This window comes from Dermacentor silvarum, chromosome 3, assembly GCF_013339745.2.
Source record: "Dermacentor silvarum isolate Dsil-2018 chromosome 3, BIME_Dsil_1.4, whole genome shotgun sequence".
Lineage (NCBI taxonomy): Eukaryota > Metazoa > Arthropoda > Arachnida > Ixodida > Ixodidae > Dermacentor > Dermacentor silvarum.
Window position 1 is genome coordinate 226,490,429 of NC_051156.1, and position 16,523 is coordinate 226,506,951.

Sequence of the window (16,523 nt, forward strand, 5' to 3'; positions counted from 1 at the left end):
GCTCAAATTTCTCACTAGGGAGTATCGTAATCGTCGGTGAATTTTTTAAAGCTTTACTCATTGCTCTATAACTCATTTGTCTGTTATTGCATGTATAGAACGGTACTGAATATTAGCTCACTCGTGCTTGGGCCACACCTGGGTCTTCAGTATGCTGTAATACCGGGTCACTAGCTAGGCAATTACAAGTATATTAACGGGAGTATTCTCGTGTTACTTACTCCAGCTTACTTCTGAAAGCACCGTCAATCTGTTTGCAATGTACTATACCTGCATGTGCCGTGTGCCATATTCAAGCTCCTAAAATACTCATTCACGAGGAAAGAAGATAGAGTAAAGTGGAAAGAAAAATATTGGCGGCGCATTCATCCTATGGAGAAGATTGGCGACTGTAATGCGATTCTTTCTCGTGACGGGTGGGTAATTAGTGAGTATACTTGGCGGATTCTTGAGATGGTGGAATTAACGAGACAGAGACTGGGTTGTATGATACGAGGAGCGCCTGAAAAGTTCGTGGCCTGACCCGGACGTAGTGACCGTGGGTCAAAATTTTGCAGTCAGTTCTCGACATAGTCTCCCTTGAGGGCCACACATGTATGCCATCACTCTTGTAGTTTCATTATTCCACTTTGGTAGAACATTTTGCCCTGCTCCTCCAAAAAGTATTTTACGGCGTCCATGACGGCTTCCTCAGAAGGAAAACGACTTCCACCGAGGTGCTTTTTCATCTGTGGGAATAGATGGTAGTCCGAGGGAGCCAAGCCTGGGGAATATGGTGGGTGCTGAAGCAGTTGGAAACCACAGGAGTGAATTGCAGCCGTCGCAACAGCCGATGTGTGAACTGACGCATTGTCCTGGTGAAACAGCACCCCTTTCCGGAGCATCCCTCGCCGTTTTTCCTTAATTTCCGACCTCAGACGACGAATCTGAGCTGCATAGTATTCCCCGTTAATGGTTTGACCTTTCGGGAGGAATTTCAGGGGAATGACAACCTTGCAATCCCAGAAAACTGATGCCATAACCTTGCGAGCGGATGGAACCACCTTTGCCTTTTTGGGACGGGGGGAGGTGGGATGTTTCCACTGTTTCGAGGTTTCTTTTGACTCAAGACGAAAGTGATGCACCCAAGTTTCTTCCATTGTAACGAATTTCTGCAGAAAAAGATTATTATCAGCTTCAAACAGTTGCAGATTTTCTGCAGAGTGAAGTTCTCTCAGACAGTTGTGGTCTAATGTCAAACGTTTGGTCACCAATCGGGCCGAAACGTTGTGCATGTTCAGGAGCTGTGTTAGGATATGGCCAAACCTCTCCACTGATATGCCCACACATTCTGCAATGTGCCGCTGTGTGACACGTTGATCAGCCATTACAATATCTTGCACTTTTTGGGCATTTTCATCTGTGAATGCTGTTGAGGGACGACCACTGCGCGCAGCATCTTCAATTGATGTCTGGCCTCGCTTGAAATCGGCAACCCACTTTTTCACCATAGCGTAAGAAGGAGCATTGTTCCCTAATGTGTACAGCATGTCCTTGTGAATTTCTTGTGGTGTCAGTCCTTTTTTCAATATATTTAATGACTGCCAGCTTTGCGAATTTCTCTCTTTTCATATTTCAGCTTCGCGACCTTGCTTTAAACCGCTGCACTCGAAAACAAAATCAAAATAAATCCGGATTGCTCATGAGACCAATCAAATAACTAAACAACATATTGCATTGCAAAAAAAAAAATACCACGCGAAAAAGATTTTACGGGTGGGCTACGAACTTTTCAGGCACGCCTCGTATATACGCGTAAATGGCAGAACGGTTATTTATTTTTACGTGGTTTAGCTGCTTTCTATATACGCTTTTAAATACAATAATGTATATTGAATATATACAGATGATATGTATGTTCTATATACACGGTGTCCCAACTATCATGCACCAAGATTTAAAAATATGCAAATGCCACGTACCTGGACAGAACTAAGGTTTGCCGTCACGTGGAGATACACAAATTATTTCTTGCATTCCTCCTAACTACATAATTAGGCTTAATTAATTAGCCAACTTCTCAAATATGTTAATTACATGAAAAGTGTAAATGAGAAAATTGTAGAGCAACATGAAAAAAATCACCATGCCCTTCCATTGTCGAGAAAATGGGGGTAAGCGAAACTTGTCGTGTGTGTATCTGACGTTCGTGGTGATTTTCTTTCTTTCTCTTTCTATCTATCTTTCTCTCTCTTTATTTATTTCTTTCTCTCTCTCTATCTTTCTTTCTCTCTATTTCTCTCTTTATTTATTTCCCTCTCTCTTCCTCTCTCTCCTTCTCTTTCTTTCTTTCTCTCTGACTTTTGTGGTAACTTTCTTTCTCTTTCTCTCTCTCTATCTTTCCATCTCTCTCTCTCTATTTCTTTCCTTTTCTCCCTCTCTCTTTCTCTCTAGCTAACTTTCTTTCCCTCTCTCCTTATTTCTTTCTCTCTCTATTTCTCACTCTCTCTCTCTCTCTCTCTCTTTCATTTTTGTCCCTGGTATGTGCCATTGAGCTTGGACCTTTTCTTCACTATCACCAGTATCAGCCCACTTTTCAGCGTGACACCGCCGCCGCCACCACCACCACCACCGCCGACACTTCTGAGCCTATAAAGCTTCGGTTAAAACTCCTAATAGAGCTTTCTGTTGCTCAATGCGTGCTACTTGAAAGTGTTTTAACGTGACAGCGTTCAGAGCCCCGTGTCGCAGAAAATCCGGCGTCGGCGTCGGCATTGGCGCCCGCGGCCAAGAAATTCATCCCCAACCACGTTTAGGTATGCCACACCATTCTATCATTAATGTTGCTCATACCTTGTCTTGCATCCTTGGCAAAGCTATTCCTCGGGATTTTGAGAACGACAATCTACAAACAAATGTGATGAAACAAAACACCCACAGCGAATGCGTTTTATGTTAAATCTTCTCAGACTGAAATATTGAAAGTGCGTAGCAAATACAGAAACCTGAAAATGATGTAATTTATTTGGCGTGGTTGTGCACTATCTACGGGATCGGTCCACGCAAGAGGTCGCGTTTCCACCAGAAAGCTTGCCTACGTGCATAGTGTTCGCCGCCAGTGTTTGCCACTAACCATTACGGTTGCATAAGCTGCAGTCGTCGGGAACCATGAGTAGCAGTCAGGGATCTTTGAATGCTATCGCGTTCCACTCTTAAAAGCGAAGCTTAAGCGTCCTCTAAATTTTTTTTTCCGAGCGTGAAAGAAGCACGCGAATACACGCAAAGTGCCTCGAGCTGCCAGTTGCACCGCTATGACAGACAGACAGATAGACGAACGGACGGATGGACGGACGTTCCATGTCTGGGAAGTGCCCTAAAATTGCGGATCGCATTAAAGACTCTTTATAATAATAGAATTGAAAATAGAATTTAACTTCCCATCTCAATTGCAAGAAATTTCGCTAAGATTGGTCCAGAGGTTAGCTTATAAAAGCGTTTCTGCGTTTTACATGTATTTGAATAGGCGGCATCGGAGTTGGCCCCGAACTAAAGCTTCTTCTTAAGTATACAAACTAACTAAGTATACATGGGGGCTGAACTAGCTTTATTTCAAATTACTGCCGCTTAAAATTAACCGTTGAAGAACGGCATGATTTGGAGAAGCAGTTCAAAAAGCAGGCGGCGCTGGCAGAATCTAGACTGCTGTGTTCGTTAAGTCTTCGTACTACTGCTGAACGTTTCTTTGAAGGTATGCGAAAGTTTGATATTTTACCATGAACTACTCGTCGTGAGCAAACAAATTCTAGCGGGCTAAAATCGAGGTAAATGTTGTCGAAGTCATATATAGCCAGTGTTTGCTACACGCTTGTTAAACCACTGCAAGTAAATTCACTGAACTGTATTCTCCTGTCTTACGTTTCCGCATTTATGGTTTAATTATCCACCTGAGCTACCGTTTAGAGTGTAGAACCGCGCATGAAAAACCCGCACCGCGCTAAATTGAGCTCTGTCGATCAGCACTGTCAGTTGCCATTGAGGAATATATTATTGTCTAGGAAATAAGCTCTATGAATAAATTTTGATGAACGATGACATCATAAGAATATATTTCACAGGACCGTCATAAGTGTACTAGCATAGGGAACGAGAGCGAACAAATTCGGAAACGCTGCGGGAGGCGTCCGGACACCGCCTGAACTGTACGAGCAGACGACAGTCCTTGCCCTGACGTCACGCAAGCGGTGCTCGCAGTAGGTCGTTCTTGGGCCTAATGGAGCGGTAGCGGGCGGCGCTCTTAATATAGACTTTTAGATTAGGCGACGCAGCGGTCTGCGCATGCGCAGTACCGTGGCCTCTAGTTCTTGTGTACGCAAGCCGCTTGAGTCCCCTAATCTGACACTCTCTAATGTCTATGATGAAGGCCCGTAGACCGCAGGAACCTTAGCGCGTACAAAGTCTTGTGCGCGGAGGTTTTGTAGGAACCCTGCCCTAGAACTTTTATTGCGATAGCAATTATATGGACACTTCAACCGGATTTCTGCCGTCGTCGTCGCCGTCGCCGTGAGGTTCCGTATAGATTCCAAGGGCGATAATATCGTCGCCGCGCGCTGTATGCGCGAGCGAAAGCGCGCGGGGGACGCGCGCTATCACGGAGGGCGAACTCCCCGCGCGCTATCACGGAGAGCGAACGCACGGCAGAAAGCAAACGCGACCGTCGCGCAAAAGGCCGTGGGGGTATGGGAGGGAGGGAGGCGGGGCGACGCTGTGCTCCGGCACCAAAGGCGTATCTTGCAACCGGGCGTAAGGGGAACTTGCCACTCAATCTCCCACGCGAAAGCAAGAAAGTGGGAAGGCAGCGCGGAAAGGAGGGGTGGGTGGCAGCTTCTCCTTTGCACAACTCCTCAGCACTTTGCTCGGCAGTGGCGGTCGCCCGCACCGTCTCTGCTGGCGGCTGCGCTTGCTGCCAGCGTTTTGACAGTCGTTGTCTGCGGTCATTCAGTGTGATCTATTCATGTTTGCTTGTACGCGCTGACACCTCGCTTGTTAATTAAGTTAGTAAGCGAATGTGTCCAAGTTTATGCAGCCGATAAAACTACTATCCCTACTCCGAATAGCTCTCTGCTAATTTGCTATCGCAATTCATGCTTCGCCTTTCGGGCGAAACTGCGACGTTTATTTAGCTCTGATAGTGAGAGATTGTTCAATATGTCCAGTTCTAGAGCCTGGAGGTGAGGCCACTCTCCGTCAAAAATGTAAAGAGCGCTCGTGTAGCTCGCAGCGAACATAGAGCGCTGTTTCATGGCCCTAGTATCTTCCGCTTCGAAAGGGCTCTGTCGTCCAAACGAGACCATGCGGCGTTAAGTGTCTGACGTTCTGTGCGGTAAACAGGACAGTCACAGAAGGTGTGTGAGCTCGTCTCAGGAGTATCACATTCCTGACAGTTGGGGTCATTTTCGCGGCCTAACTTATACAGATAACGTAGTGTGAACGCCACCCAAAATCTCGGTCGGTGCAGTAAAACACTTCAATTTGTCTTAGGTGGGTGTCACATAAAAAAAAAAATCAATTGCTGGCTCTCCCGTAACCGAGAGTAGATGTAAGCATGAAATGGCTACCCTATGACGTCTTTTGCTGGCTGTGGCGACGCCGCCTTCAACCGCTTTTTTTCTTCCAACAGTGCAACGCGCTCAGCGTCTGTCGCTAGTTTTTCTTCCTGTCGCGTCGAAGTGGTAGGCTACAAATGTGCGGATAACTCCCACACCGCTGGCGTTGAAAGAGCACAGGTAACCCTGCCTCAGTGCCAAAAGATGGTGATCAAGTGTATATGGTGCCCTGTATCTGCCTTTTGAACGTCGCTATTGAAAATGGCAAATAAATGTTCAGCGTACTAGAAGTTGCAGCTTGAGTGATATTGTGAACAAACATTAGGAAGAAATCGGAATCACTATTTTTTTTTAACTTGTTTGGGAAGTAACTAGCGTATGTAATGCGGTCCTGTACAATGGGTTGGGGGCCAGAGACCGCATTGTCTGAAGGGCTGGCTGGTTACCCGGATGTTCTCGTTTCAGTGCCCGGATAACGGCTCTGGCTTTTGGCTCAAGGTCACTTGAAGGTCGCCGACAACGGGAGCTAAAAGCATTTCATGCTTAAAATAAACGAAAAACAAGTGCCTTTCTTTATCGCGAGCATAGCAGAAGCAGCGGTCCCTCAAGATTTGAGAACAACTCGAAGTTAAAAGCACGGAGTTATGACGAGCACTTCATGTCGTTTCTTGCTGTTATAGAACGCTTGCACGTAGAGCTTATGCCTCTCGCGAACACTGCGTGTGTGACACACTGGAGAATTATACATTGCTAAACTTCAAATAAGAAGTGATTAGTGTTCGCGGGCAGTGAGTCGAACGCGATGAAAGTGTGCACGATCACTCCAATCGAGACCATACGGAATGAAAAAGTCACTGTTCGGGTCAGAAGAGTGGTTTAGTGTTGCGTGACACGTGACTCGTTAGGCCCTCTTCGCGTGCGCCACCTTTCTGTGGAACCGCCATGCGGAGAGAGTCATCTTGCAATACGCTGATAAGTGCAGCTGACAAACATGGACACCAGAAATGGACGACTTGCTTGTCGCCTTTGTCACTGCTGTCCTTGTTTGGTGTGTCCTTCCGTGGTAATCAGTTGTATTAGGCGTATTACAACATAAACGAACATTGCCTAGCCGAATTTCTCGCAATAATCAATGCCATAAGATCATTCTACATTATACGCTTCAGCGCGGTATGCCCTGCTAGAGCACATAGAGTTAAATTAATATGATGCACTGAAAAATCAGCCGTTTAGAGCGTTCCGCATCGCCGTCGTATCACTAACGCTAATGTTACGGCGCCATCTGCAACGTGGAAATCAAAACACTTTCCTGGCTCCATGCCGTTTCTAGGCTTAGCATTGTTAAACAACTGATCTTAATAATAATTAACTGTAAAACATAGCTAATATCTTGTCATTAGTGTGAGATGAGATGGCTGCTTTTACCATTTATTTCTTGCTGTCCCGACGGAACGCAAGTGAATTCGGATCGAAGCGAGTGATTTGGGCATGGCCAGGTTATTCACGCAATCACGGTACCACCGCATTAGTACCGCGATGGTATACCGCCGTGGTTCACCGCCGTTGTAGTCCGCTGTGTAAGACGCCCGGGTTCACAGGGCGTTTTTTTCATATTTCATATTTATTCAGACACCATTAAAAAGTTATTGCAGGATTTTGCTCAGGAGGCTGACTATAGGCCCGGATGCCTGACGAGAATCAGCCCCCTTTAAATACCAATCCACTTCACACAACACGTCTGTGACTATAAGTGCAATAACACACGCGTCAGCGAACTAACCGCTAATTTATCTTCTTTCCTTCCCTCCTCTCTCTCCCTGTCGTCTTTGTGTTCCCTTTTCCTATTTCCCCGGTGTAGGGTAGCCAACCGGACGTTATTCTGGTTAACCTTCCTGCCTTCTGCCTTTCTCTTGCTTCCTTCCTTCCTTCCTTCCTCACACAACACTCAATAATTTATTTCAGTGAACAGCCCGGAACGTGTCTTTCGGTAGCGTATCGCGGTAGCGTATCAGGTGTAACGCAAAGCTAAAGCTGTTTGCGAATGTGTCCGTACTGCAGTTCCGCATCACTCCACAAGGAACCTGCGAGGTTCTAAACCATTAAGAGATCTGCCTGCACATTTTTCTTCATTTAAACAAAAACAACAAATAGCAACACACAGGTGGCAGTAAACCGAGCAAAGCGATTAGCATTATCACACTATTTAGGATATCCGCTGGCGCGGATAATGTGTCACATGAAAAATAGCCACCCTATCGCTAACCTCATTATGTGTTTTAACAGCGGAGCTGTTCTTAGTCGAGCGTGCGCCGTCGATGACGGCCTCCGTCACGCAGGAGCAGAGCCGGAGTGGTCACATGACCAGGAGAGGACCAGGAGTCACGCCGAAGGAGGGCAGGTTACGTGACCAGCGGAGGAGGAGAGGCGCGCGGGGGGAGGAAGCGACCAATGAGAGGGTGCGCATGGGGGAGGAGGCAACCACCGCAAAGCTGTGCATTCGTGGCCGCGTGGCTGGCCCGAACGGCGCAACTCTCGGGGGATAGGACGCGTCGGGTTCCACGGGCGACGGCGTTCCTAGCGCGTTGCGGGGGATGGGACGCGATCTGTCGAAACAGCGGAGATATGGTCGTTACTTCGGTCTAAAACGAAGACTACCACAGCGAAAAAAAAGAAACATATGCGACAATCGCAGAAACATAACGACCAAAGCTCCGCTGTTTCAACAGATTTCACTTCGTGGGATTGGCTGCATTTTTTAAAGAGCCACTATAAAGTGGGACATCTAACTGTCAGTTTGATTCGCTTCGTCATAGAATTTTGCTGCGTGAATAAAGCGGCGGCGATATATGAAACACATTAATGACTTATATTTTGCACTGCAAGTCATTCCCAGGGACGCTGCATGCATTCACGTCTGCAATTTGTTCTAGGTGGCCAGTACTGAGAGCGTCAACCATACATTGATAACCACTTTAGCGACGACTATACTGCGTAATATTCGCATGGTGTGGCCTCCATAAGCCGTGCATTGGATAAGTCGTAAACACATTTCTAAACGGCTGCCACTAAAAGAGTCGCTTATGCTACATTATATTGATGTACACTATGTAGGTCGAAATAATATATTTATTCATGAAGCAAGCACCTCTGGTGACTCCTTTGATCGAAATATTCGCATTCTGAAATATTCCACATCAAGTCATCCGATTGTTAATATTCATAAAGGCTTTTTTGTGTGTTGTTGTTTCGGTCAAGTCGTGCTCTTGTACGTGTATTTTTTGTTGCATGCGGCTGAGAAACTGCGCGGGCATGGGGGTCCAGTCTAGCTCTATCAGCTTTTAGTCCTCGTACTGGAGACAGTGGTCTCACGTGAACGAACTGAAAACTGATTATACGATTATCTACAGCACGTTTGTAAAAAATAAGGGCGAACTATGGTGCCACCGTTCGTCTTTTGCTACACTCGCCTTCTGGCGTGTTGATCATAATTACGAATATATACCAACTCAACGTCCAGCTTTCAGTTTGACCTACTACAAGGCGAAAGCCCAATTCGCAAAATCTGGGTATTCCGCATTCTGAAAAACGGAAACGACAATGGATGAAGCGGTCAGTGTACGGCGCGTCCCGCAATCCCGTGTAGTTGTTGTAGCATAGTATATATGAGCCTGCGCCGGCTAAGCGCACTGTTTGGGGGGCGTTTGCGCAAGCAGGAAAATAAAAAAAGAAAGGTTGTAAATGCGCATTTGTCATTGTACTACAGACATACATGCACGTGTCTGTCAAAAAGAGGTTTTGTCGACAACCCGGGATTTCGAAGGTGGCACCACCCTTGAGAAAAGCTTGTTTTCCAAGTGCTAGCGGACAAGACAGTTTTTTTTTTTTTTTTTTGCAGGCGACAGATCACTTCCGGACGGGGGAGAAGGGCGCGCGGACACGCCGTTTCCCGAGCTTCACGGAGACATCGAGGAAGGCGCCAGCCAAGAGGAAGTGAATGGGGAGGGATGGGAAGAAGCGGCGGCTGCCGAGGACTCAGCGATGGTGGCTGACGACACCGCCATGGCGGTGAACGACACCGAGCGAGCCACGGGTCCGCGAGGCGGCGACAGCCCTAACGGCCAACAAGGCAGTCCCGTGCACATGGAGCAGGCCGAGCTGGGCTCGCAAGCAGCCAGCGGCAGCACGGCCACTACGTCGACCAACTGGTCCTCCCCCATGTCCACCGAGACGTCGTCCACGTCCAGCCACAAGACGCCCACCAGGAGGTTGGAGAGGAGGCCCGAAATATGCTGGGTGTATCCTATCTGTCCCAGGTTGATAGCCTGGTGGAGTGCTCATAATTCGCTATCGCTCGGCATTCTCGTGTTGCATCATCGCGAGTGGCACTTTTCTGCAGCTGCTGCTGTCCGCGTCACGGTTGGAAACTATATACGGCACGTGGCAGCAGCTCTGACAAGCTGCACTTATATGTAGGGACGCTAAAACGCAACTCGGTCACTTTATACTGATGAAAATAGTCTCACGTGACTCGATGTGCATTTATTTGCCCGATGAAGTTCCATGGAGAAAAAACCAGCATGAAATAGAACGGGCCAAAGAAGACCAGACAGGACGAGTGCTGCCCCGTCTTTCTTGTTCACTTATTCTAGAGCTGTTTTTCGCCATGCAGAAGGGCCAACAAGCCCAGGCTAAGACTCTTTTAAACATCACGATAGATCATTAACGAAAAAAAAAATGAGGTGGGGTCGAAGTATCTCTGCCCACCGCAGTGGCTCAATGACCACGTTGTTCTGCTGGTAAGCACGAAGTCGGGGGTTCGTTTCTCTGCCTCGACATCCGTATTCCGACGGGGGTGGAATGGAAAAAAAATTGGAGGACGCTTTAGCTTCGCAAAAATTGCTAAAGCTTACAAAACCAGCTATATCACGTATCTTGGTTGCTATTTTTCAACAGTCAGTTGATACAGGATGCATGTCTGACGCCTGGAGGAGTGCACGCGTGATTCCCATTTTTAAATCTGGTGATCCCTCCTTAGTCTCAAACTACAGGCCTATTTCACTAACAAGCATATGTTGTAAATTACTAGAGCACATCATATCATCCACCGTCATGAAATTTTTAACAGATCACAATTTCTTCTATAGCAATCAGCATGGTTTCCTTCGTGGTCGTTCCTGTGAAACTCAACTATTCGAATTGGTAACTGATCTCCACGAAGCCGTTCATGGTGGACTAAAAACAGATGCTATATTTATTGATTTTGCAAAAGCATTTGACAAAGTTCCGCACATCCGCTTGACAATGAAGCTAATGAATCTTAACATAAACAGTAGGATTATAAATTGGATAGCTAATTTTTTAACCAACCGAAGTAAATCAGGGCCGCGATTTTGTAGCGATCCCTTATGACTTATACTATACTAGTCTTATCACGCACCGCTCACGGCCGGCTGATCCCGTTGATAACGCGAGCGGACCGTCGCTCTGACCACTGACAAAGCGCGATAAGCGCGAAAAAGCATTATTACCGGAAAGGCATTGCTACAAAATACCGCTCCAGTCTACGTGAACGGGTACTCATCTTCACTTTCGCATGTAAAATCCGGTGTACCACAGGGTTTGGTCCTGGGTCCAGTCTTGTTTCTGATCTATATTAACGACATAGGAAACACTTTATCTTTTACTATCAGGTTATTCGCAGACGACTGTATCTTCTACAGACGAATTAGTAACGCCGAAGACGAGAACTAGTTAAAGTTAGACATCGACAAACTCGCATTTTGGTGTTGCCAGTGGCAAATGGAAATCAACATTTTTAAAACTGAGGAAACGACGTTCACCGAGAGCACATAACCCGGAATTGAGCTACTACACAATTCAGAAAGTATCCACACTTAAATAGCTCGGAGTTCATTTATCCTCTGATTTATCTTGGAAGGAGCACATTAATACCATAACCAGTAAGGCATCCAAAACACTCGGATTCATTAAACGTAACTTATACTTTGCAAACTCTGCTACTAAATTATTAGCATACACTACGCTTGTTCGTTAAAAAGTAGAATACGCATCCATTATTTGGAATCCGCATCAAACCTATCTGATCGATCATTTCGAAGCAATACCAAATAAAGCAACAAGATATATTACAAAGAAATACTCGCGCAACTACAGTGTTACGGATATCAAGGAATCACTTTCATTGCCCTCGCTTCAAAACCACCGACTAATAACGTTATCACATTTTCACGCGCTTTATCATAGTAAATCACTGTTCTGCGAATCTGACATCAATGCAGCTCATAGTATTTTTCAGCGTTTTGATCAGCCATTTAATGTGCAACCCTTTTTTTGCTCGCACTAATCTGTATCGTCATTCACCATTACTTTTGGCAATACATAATTGGAATAAACTACCGAGGGACATTGTATCTACCATTAACCATGATTTTTTTGTTAACGAGTTGAAGATATTCCTAAATGTGCGATTATTTCTGTGTTGAGTGCCTACTTGCGTATGTTATTCTTTCTGTACATAATTATGTCACTGTACCTTACTACTGACTCCCCCCCCCCCCCCCCCATGTAATGCCCGAAAGGGCCTTTAGAATATATGAATAATAATAAATAAATAAATAAATAAATAAATAAATAAATAAATAAATAAATAAATAAATAAATAAATAAATAAATAAATAAATAAATAAATAAATAAATAAATAAATAAATAAAAGAGTGGAACGCGATAGCATTCAAAGATCCATGACTGCTTCTTATGCTTTCCGACAACTGCAGCTTATGCAACCTTAATGGTTATGGGGAAACGCCATCGCCGAACGCTATGCACGAAGGCGAGCTTTCTGGTGGAAACGCGGCCTCTTGCGTGGGCCGATCCCGTAGATAGTGCACAACCACGACAAAAACATTACACCATTTTCAGGTTTCCGCATCGTTTCGCACTTTTAATATTTTGGTCTGAGAAGATTTAACATAAAAAGCATGTACTGGGGGTGTTTTGTTTCATGGCATATTTCATTCTCAAAATTCCGAGGAATAGCTTTGTCAAGAATGTAAAACAAGGTATGAGCACCATTCGTGATAGAATGGTGTGGCATATACCGCACGTCATATACCAAGGCGTGGCATACAGGGTGTTTCACTTAACTTGGGCCAAACACTAAAAATATGCAAATACTACGTAGCTGAATAGGCACAAGATAATGTTGTGTGCCGTCGCTTGGAGATACTCAGGTTATTTTTTGCATTCCGCCTATAATTAGTCTTAATTAACTAATCAACTTCTCAATTAATATACTTAGATGAAAAGTGTCAATGAGAAAATTGTAGAGCAACACGAAAAACTACCGATACAGCTTTCTGTTGCTCAATACGCGCTACATGAAAGTGTTTTTCCGAGCGTGAAAGAAGCCCGCGAATACACGTAAAATTGTCGCGCGACTGGGCGCTCGAGGCACTTTGCGTGTATTCGCGGGCATCTTTCCCGCTCGGAAACACACTTCCATGTAGCCCGTATTGAGCAACAGAAAGCTGTATCGGTAGTTTTTCATGTTGCTCTACAATTTTCTCATTGACACTTTTCATCTAAGTATATTAATTGAGAAGTTGATTAGTTAATTAGGACTAATTATCTAGTGCTACGCAGCGACAGAAGTACACGTGGTGGCGGAGTTGCAATTTTAGTGAAAGACGACATTCAGGTAACGCCCCTACCACAAATCGACGGCGCCGAAGCACTTTGGTGTAAGATTAAGAAGGCGAACTTATCTGCTGCGGTTGGAACACTGTATCGCGCACCTGACCCAGGGGAAGATAGGTTACAAGCTTTGACCGAATATATGCAAACTCATCTTAAAAACGCAAAACAAATCATTCTTACTGGAGATTATAATCTTCCTGACATAGACTGGAATTTCAATTGCAGTGGGCACACAGAAGTAGCCTCTGCAGAAACACTGCTCGAGATAGCATTCAACTTCGGTTTACGACAGATAATTCGACAACCCACTCGCGTAACTTCCACAACCTGCAGTATTCTGGATTCGATACTTATAAGTGACAATGTCCTTTCAGACAGTGCCACGTGGGAAGTATTGGACGGCGTATCGGACCACAAAGCAACTAAATGTTCTACGTTATTGCACTCACCAAAGCGTAAGGATCAGCTTTTCACGAATGTTTTAGACTGGTCAGAAACTGATGACGTCAGTACTATTGATTTTCTTGAAAACTGTTATTCGACTTTTCTTAATGATTACCAAAACGATACAGTTCGAGCAGATGACTTATGGCTATCTTTTAAGAACATTGTTCAAAACTGGTTGACATCATTTGTACCCGTAAGAAAAAAGAGAGTGCATAAAAAGAACCCGTGGATAACCCGTGATATAATACACATGAAACGTAGGGTTACAAGGCTAAGAAAAGCTAAAAATAAGTCTGACGAATCCCACTTAACTGAACTAATCCGCAAGCTCTCCCATTCTCTAAAAACAAATATAAGAGCTGCTAAACATAGATACCTTAATGTTACTCTGAATAACTTTATCAAAACGGCTCCCCATAAATTCTGGCGATATTTTAACTCCCGAACTCACAAAGAAAACAACCTACCTCACACTGAAGCTTTAAAGAAAGCGATAATGTTTAATGACTATTTAAACTCTGTTTACCACTCTGTGTACCAACTCTGTGTACCATTGATAATGTCGTTTTACCCCCAATAACAATTGATGAAGGGACTAGAAGGGAACCAATGGGCGAGATAATTATTACGGAACCAGGGATCTTTTCACTGCTTCTTAACATTGATGAAAAAAAAATGCAGTGGACCTGATGGCATTCCAAATACTTTTCTGAAAAGATACGCCGAGTGGATGGCCAAATACATTTCACTTATTTATCAAAAATTTATGAACACTGGTGAATTACCGCGTGAATGGAAAACTGCTAAGATTATACCGATCCATAAATCTGGAGATGCTACAAATCCCTCTAACTATCGTCCAGTTTTTTTAAAATGTATTGCCTGCAAAATATTTGAACATATCATACTAAACACATTATGCACTTCGTTAACGACAACAAACTTCTATGTGAAAATCAACATGGGTTTAGAAAAATCCGATAAACGACAACGCAACTAATTGAAACAATCCATGACATCGCAACCTTCATTAATAACCGCGGACAAACTGACGTTATCTTTCTTGATCTATCAAAAGCTTTTGACCGGGTATTGCACACTAAGTTATTCTGGAAACTTGATAACTTATTTGGCCACAAAATGGATTAAATAAAATGTCGCAGTTTCGCCCGAAAGGCGAAGCATCAATTGCGATAGCATATTAGCAGAGATATATTCGGAGTAGGAATAGTAGTTTTATCGGCTGCATAAACTTGGACACATTCGCTTTCTAACTGAATTGACAAGCGTGGTGTCATCGCGCACAAACAAACATGAATAGATCACACTGAATGACCGCAGACAATGACTGTCAAAACGCTGGCAGCAAGCGCAACCGCCGCAGCGGGTGAAGGTTCGCGCGGTGTCAGCTTCAACGGAAACTGAGCGGCGAATGCACAGCGCATACAAAGGTCAGAGCCGTGTGGAGATAAGAGACGGTGCGGGCGACCGCCACCACAGCCAGTGCAAGCGTATTTGTTGGCAGATTAGAAGATGCTCCCCCCCCCCCTCCCGCGCTGCCTTCCCGCTTTCTTGCTTTCGCGTGGGAGATTGCGTTGCCAGTTCCCCTTGCGCCCGGTTGAAAGATATGCATTTGGTGCCGTAGCACAGCGTCGCCCCGCCTCCCTCCCTCCCATACCCCCACAGCCTTTAGCGCGACGGTCGCGTTTGCTTTCCGCCGTGCGTTTGTTCTCCGTGGTAGCGCGCGTCCCCCGCGCCATTTCACTCGCGCATACGAAGCGCGGCGACGATTTTGTCGCCCTTGGAATCTATACGGAACCTCACGGCGACGGCGACAGCGACGACAACGGCAGAAATCCGGTTGGAGTATCCATATAATTGCTATCGCAATAAAATTAGCGTTCAGACAGGGCCCAGTATACTCACTGCAACGGCTACTCATCCGAACACTCACCTGTTCTATCTGGAGTACCGCAAGGCACAGTACTAGCTCCTATTCTTTTCCTCATTTTTATTACTGAATTAGCTGAGAACTCGGATGTGACAGTCGGCGCCAAGGCCGAGACCGATGCCGAGACCGACGGCGGATTTTCTGCGACACGGGGCCTTTAACGCTATCGTGTTAAAACGCCCCTTGTACTTAGATTTACGTGTGCGTTGAAGAACCGCAGGTGGTCAAAATTAATCCGGGACCCTCTGCTACGGCGTCTTTCATAACGCGCTGGGCAGTTTTCAGGTCGTTGAACTCTTTAACTTGATATTGAAGCCTCACTTCTTGAATTGCGCGATTAAACCGCGGTGTCCGCACGTCACTGTAATTTCGCGGATTTCAAACAAGACAAACGATTCGCAGGATGATATATATTTGAAATCATGAACAGTGGGAGAACAGGAGACGCCTCAGTCCAGAATGCTTCAGCAAGGTAGAGTGTCTTCGTAAGCGCGCCGACTGCTTACCTTGGCAGAGTTTATGTACTGTACTGCACGTATACGCAGCCAGTATATGAGCTTTAACTCGCTACCCCTCATGGGCGAATAGAATAAGCAAGTACAAATGAGTAAGGTGAGGGGGAGGTATCTGGAAGGGTTCAGAAGGAAGGATTAGTTATGATGGTGAGGAGGTTGGGCTGCCGGTTCTAGGAAGTGGGGCACCTGAGGCAGAAAAAAAAAAAAAAACGAACTTTAAGATACCTGCAGAACCCATCTCATGATGACTGCATGTCCATGTTAATGCGATTAGCATTCAAGCAATGTAACGACGCACCGTGTTGCTATCG

The 16,523-nt window shown here is 45.3% G+C and overlaps 1 protein-coding gene across 1 annotated transcript in view; it reads left to right on the forward strand.

Moving 5' to 3' along the window:
- Positions 1-16,523, forward strand: part of LOC119445246 (echinoderm microtubule-associated protein-like CG42247) — a 74,720-nt gene that overhangs the window by 39,025 nt on the left and 19,172 nt on the right. Inside the window, exon 4 of the mRNA XM_049664942.1 lies at positions 9,478-9,877. Coding sequence (XP_049520899.1) covers positions 9,478-9,877 — 400 coding nt within the window. The remainder of the gene's footprint in view (positions 1-9,477; positions 9,878-16,523) is intronic.